Consider the following 5,120-nt stretch of genomic DNA (forward strand, 5'->3'; position numbering starts at 1 on the left):
TCCATCCGAGGGCTTGAAGGGGGCTCTCGGAGGGCTCGGAGGGCTCGAGCTTCCGAGGTCTCCAGACCCCTCCGAGCCCTACTGGAGCCCTCCAGCCCTCCAAGCCCTCCGAGCCCTCCGAGCCCTCCGAGCCCTCCGAGCCCTCCGAGCCCCCCGAGCCCGGCTCGGCGGCTCGCCCCTCCGAGCCCTCCGGGCACTCCATCCCTTGTTGAGCCCTCTCCCGAGCCCTCCCGAGCCCACCAGCGCCACCCTCGTGCCTCTCTGCCCTCCGAGCCTTCCGACCCCTCCGAGCTCTCCACCTCTCCCAAGCCCCCACGAGGCCTCCTATGCCTCGCTTTTGGCCAGCCCTCCCAGCCCCCACCCCTCCGAGTGCCCTCCTGGGCCCTGCCGCCTGACACCTCTATCGGTGGAGGGCTTTAGGTCACGGTCCACACTCCCGCCCTCCCGACCCCTCCCCACACTCCTACAGCGGCACCCCTACCCCTCCCGCCGTTTTAGGGCCTACCCACCCGCACTCTACTCCAGCGCATCGACCCATCGTGATCGACGATGCGCGGGGCCGCCGGCCGCCGCCCATCGAGCATGCAGACTCATCAGGTCTCAGCAGTGTGCCCAGTGCCGCAGTGGCAGGTGGCACAGACACAAGCCACAGGCCACACCGCCCCACGTGACCAAAAGTAAAAAGCACCTCACGCTAGATTTGCGTCGTTGCGAATTTTCTAGAGACGTGGACGTGCAATTTTGCAAGAGCCGGCACGCGTGTGTTTTTGAGCCGCGCTCACCGCCCGCGGCATCTCGCGGCGCGAGAGGCGCGCTCACCGCCCGCGGCATCTCGCGGCGCGAGTGGCGCGCGGGGCCGGGCGAGCCGAGCCCCTAGACATGCACATGCACGTACGAGCTCACACAGAGTGAAATGGCTCCGAGCTACACCATGGAAGAGCCATCGGCTTCGGCCCCTGCGCTGTGCCGCGAGATCAGCCCGGCTACGGCGTAAGTGCCGAGGAGGCCGACCGCGAGGAGGCCGGCCGCCAGCAGACCGGCTGGCGCCGCCGCGCCGCCTTGGGAGGAGAGGGGAGAGTCGCGGGCGGTAGCTTCGTGCCGCAGGAGGATGCTTGCGCTGCCGTCGGCCTTCTTGTGGATGTCAGGTGACGCAACTTCGACGTTGGGCGCGCCGTCCGGTGCGACGCTCGCGGAGGAGCCCATCACGTTGGCCGACGCGCCGCTGCCTCCAACAGACCAGCCACCGACCTCTCCAACGCCGAGGACGTCCTGCTGAAACTTGACTCCCTCGCCCGACGTGTACCCGAGCGACGCTCCCTTGAGGTGCCCTTCGACGCCGTCCGGCGAGGCCGCCGCGCCCATGACACTTCCAAACACGGGAAGCTCAACATTGTACCCAACGCCGCCACTGTTCGCGTGGCCAGACACGCCGAGGAACTGCCCTTCAATTCCGTTGCCGTCGACGCTCGCCGACACCGGAAACTCAAGAGAGGCGCCTGAGCCGCTGACGTGGATCGAGTCGTCCTGTATGGAGGCGCATGCGGCGAGGGCTGTGGCCAGCATTGGTTGACAGTCGTTGCTTGAGCGTGCGATAGAGCAGTGTTTGGGGCTCTTGGTGCGTGCCGTCATCAGCGCTGTCGCTATATAGAATTCTTAAATTTTTTAGCACACTTGCACGACAAGGGCGCAGACTGGCGCGGACTGGCACACACACCGGCTCACCATATAGAAGGTAAACTGCTGTCACTTCTCTATGAGTTGGACGACCATCGTTGGAGAAGTAAAAAAGAATCTTATCCTCGCCCCAGTATATATGAGGAGTCGTCTCAGGGCGTTTTGGGGTACATACAGTAACATACATCACGCATCTCCGCGCAGTCCGCATCACTCGCACCGGGCACACCTCCTCTTCAATAGGCGCCGAGCCTGGCGCACTCGTCGCCAGAGGCCATGCGAGCGACGAGGCTCGCAAAGGTCCACTCCGGCCGCCAGCCGAGCCCCTGCTCCTCGTCCAGCGCGGCGGAGCTGTCGTAGACGCGCGGGACCGCCGCCGGCAGCCGCCAGGCGGCCTGTGCGAAGGCTGCCGCCGCCGCTGGAACGCGCTCCTCGAGGAGCCAAGAGGCGTCTGGTAGTCTCGGCAGGTCCTCCCGCCTCAGGCCGGTCGGCGCGGCGAGAATGAAGACACGGCCAGAGACGGCGGGAAGGCGCTTCAGCGCGCGGAGGTGGCCGTCGACGACGTCCCGCAGGGCCACGCGCCGGCCGAGCAGCTCGTTCGCCTTGTCGTTGGGCAGGCTTAGCCCTGCGGTGGGCTCGCGGAGCTCCTCGGCGAAGAAGCGCGACGGCCTCAGCACCACCACCGGGCACACGGCCTGGCCGAGGCAAAGGCGTTCTGCGGCGAGCTTCGTGCGGCCGTACTTGTTGCGCGGCGGGCCGGTCGGCTCGCGCTCGTCGGCCCAGAAGCACTCCCCGCGCGCCATTGTCTCCTTGGCGGCCTCGGTGACCATTAGCGAGGTCGTCGAGGTGTACACAAACGCCTCGCAGCCAGCCCTGGCCGCCGCGTCGAGCAACAGTTGCGTGCCATGCACGTTGATACGGACAAAGTCGCTTTCGGAGAAAGTGTCGTCGTCCGGGTGGTGCAGCGACGCGGTGTGGAAGATGGCCTTGCAGCCCTGCACCGCACGCTCGACGACCGCCGCATCGGCAACTGAGCCCTGCACGTCGGTCGTGCCCGCCGCAAGCACGTCGAGCCCACGCACGCTGACGCCGACACCACGCAGAACCGTCACCAATGCGGCACCCAGCAGACCGCTGCTGCCCGTGACAAGGATCGGCGATGGGAAGGCGGCCGGTCCGGAGCCTGCATGCGCAGCCTCCGCGTGAGCCATCTCCATCGCCTGCGCCAGGACCAAGTCCTCTTCGCATCGCTTCAGCAGCCGTGCGCGTGAAACGCGAGATGCAAGCGCTCCCGCATCGGAGCCACAGCTGCCTTCACTCATGACGAGAGGCCGTGCCCTGACGGCACTGCTGCTGTCACCTCCGGTCACGGAACTCCCGTGCGAGCGAGGTTTTTAGAGAGAGATTTTTATTAACCAACAAGAAATCACGACTCTCACAGTGATTTGGGCTCGGCAGCTTGTTAGCCCTCAGCCGAAGCTGGGGCCGGTCCCGTAGCCGAGAGAGCCCGCGCCGTGAGTTCGACGCGGTCGGGAGGCCTTGCGGAGAGGCCAGCGAGGTGGCGATCGCTGTACTTCATGGTCGTCATCAAGTGACCGGCTGACAAGCCAGAGGTCGATACTCTGGACGACCCATAGGATGCCACGAATGCCTGAAGGAGAGGGAGGCGAGGCCAGAGGCAGGCTCAGCTGCTCTCGGGTGATCCCGCTTTGGAGGCTGAAGGACCCGATGGTCCTGTCACATTCGCGTTCCGAGTCGTGGGGGTAGAAGAATTCGAGTAGAAATCGAGTCAGCACTTCCTTGTAGTACAGCGGACCGCCAGGCTCGCCGGCAGCATCCGCAGGGAGGCAGCATATGGGGCACCAGTTTTCTGGAGAGCTCAGCAGCTGCGGCCGCGGTGGCAGAGTCGGCCGCGGTTCGAGCGAGCAGCTTTTGGCTGCGGGTTCGAATCGCGGAAGGCACATGCCCTCGCGGAGCGACGCGGGTCGCGCGGCGCGCGCGTGTGCGAAATGCGACAACAGACGAAAGACGACAAACGCCTGAGCGCTGTACGCCTGAACTTTTGTCGCCGCAATCGCCACCGCCGCCATCTTGACGAGCAGCGCGAGCGCGCTCGTCGGCGGCCAGCCGTCGCGGGCCGAGCCGAGCCCGGCCTCAACCGGCCGCGCCGCCGCAGCAGGCCCGGAGGCCCACATGGCGGCCGACCAGCTGATAAGGAGCTTCTACGGGTTTTTATGATGTGTTACTGCGAAGAGAGAGGGGAGAAGAGTGTAAGCTGCCTATATGGGCTTCCAGTATCGGACCTTCAAGACATGCGCTTTTGGCCGGTGGCCTCCTCGGACATGGTACCTCCGGTGAGATAGTGGCTGCCAGTTCGAGACTGGGGCCGATCGAACTTGATTTGTTCGGAGGAGGAATCCGGCCAGCACGGGTACAAAGAGGGGTACCCGGAGAATCCCCAGCTGCGGAAACGTAGTGTCGCTCAAGAGGTGCGATACTGCGGGGCGGTGTAAGGTGCCTCGGACAAAGAGGCAGACCTCCGGACCTGGTATCGACTGGTAGGTGGGCGAGGATTTCAGCGCATCACACCCCTCTCCTTAAAATCCCTGTATGTGGTGGCGGCGTGCCGTCCTCCCATCCCTCCCTTGGGTATGTTGTTGGCAAACCAAGACACAGAGAGGGCCCAACTTCAGAATCGTGCTTTTTGGGTTGGGTTGGGTTGTTAGCGGGTTGGGTTGTTCCGCGTGAGGTTGGGTCGTCGGCGCAAATGGTGAGGTCTCGACCGCCGCCGCTCACGCCAGCGGACGGCCACCATCGGTGTTTTTGGCTTCGCCACCGTCCAAGGCGTGCGCCATGCGCTCGCCGGCATCGAGCGAGCAACGTGATCGACCGAGCGGCTTGCTGTGTGGACGCCTTCTTCTGGCTCTCGTCGAGAGCGTTTTGCGTCCCGGCGGGTGGGATAGTATGTGTCGTCTGATGTGTCACTGTGTGCGTCACATCGGTCTTGATAACAAGCACGGTCGATCCGTCGAAGCGATACACTCGTTCCTATCACGCTGGAAGGCTGGCACGGAGCTCTGTGCCGGCACACAGCAAGAGCCGTGCAGCAAGAGAAGAGCTCGATGGGGAGCGAGAACCGTCAGAGGTGCTCACCCAGGTTTCGGAAGTCCGCCTTGATGCGGTCAGTTCCCCCCAGGTTTGACCGCGCGGCTCGCAAGACTCGTCGAGCACTCGCAGCCTTTCTGCGCCTCTGACTCTGCAAGCTATGCGGGAAGAGCAGTTTATCCGCAATATATCGACGAGTTCGAGAGAGCCACAGGCTTTCGCTCGGGAGGGATTGAGTGCATCGCGACGGACTTCAGGTTACACCTGAAAATCTGACGGTTCTCGCTCCCCATCGAGCTCTTCTCTTGCTGCACGGCTCTTGCTTTGCGCTGGCAGATCCA

At 64.4% G+C, this 5,120-nt stretch overlaps 2 protein-coding genes across 2 annotated transcripts; both read right to left on the reverse strand.

Annotated features, from left to right (window-relative positions):
- Positions 1 to 1,910: 1,910 nt before the first annotated feature.
- EMIHUDRAFT_249816 (hypothetical protein) lies at positions 1,911 to 2,996 on the reverse strand (the record flags this gene model as incomplete). Its single annotated transcript, XM_005758999.1, has 1 exon — positions 1,911 to 2,996. The coding sequence occupies one exon, from the start codon at positions 2,994 to 2,996 to the stop codon at positions 1,911 to 1,913; it is 1,086 nt and encodes a 361-aa protein (XP_005759056.1).
- A 74-nt stretch (positions 2,997 to 3,070) lies between these two features.
- On the reverse strand, positions 3,071 to 3,893 carry EMIHUDRAFT_446492 (hypothetical protein). Its single transcript, XM_005759000.1, has one exon. The coding sequence runs from the start codon at positions 3,867 to 3,869 to the stop codon at positions 3,144 to 3,146; it is 726 nt and encodes a 241-aa protein (XP_005759057.1). The 5' UTR covers positions 3,870 to 3,893; the 3' UTR covers positions 3,071 to 3,143.
- Positions 3,894 to 5,120: the final 1,227 nt, after the last annotated feature.

The sequence above is a fragment of the Emiliania huxleyi genome (genome assembly GCF_000372725.1).
Source record: "Emiliania huxleyi CCMP1516 unplaced genomic scaffold EMIHUscaffold_828, whole genome shotgun sequence".
Taxonomy (NCBI): Eukaryota; Haptophyta; order Isochrysidales; family Noelaerhabdaceae; genus Emiliania; species Emiliania huxleyi.

Excerpts from the sequence above, each read along its gene's own strand:
- EMIHUDRAFT_446492 (XM_005759000.1), bottom strand. The coding sequence starts at position 3,869 with ATGTGGGCCTCCGGGCCTGCTGCGGCGGCGCGGCCGGTTGAGGCCGGG.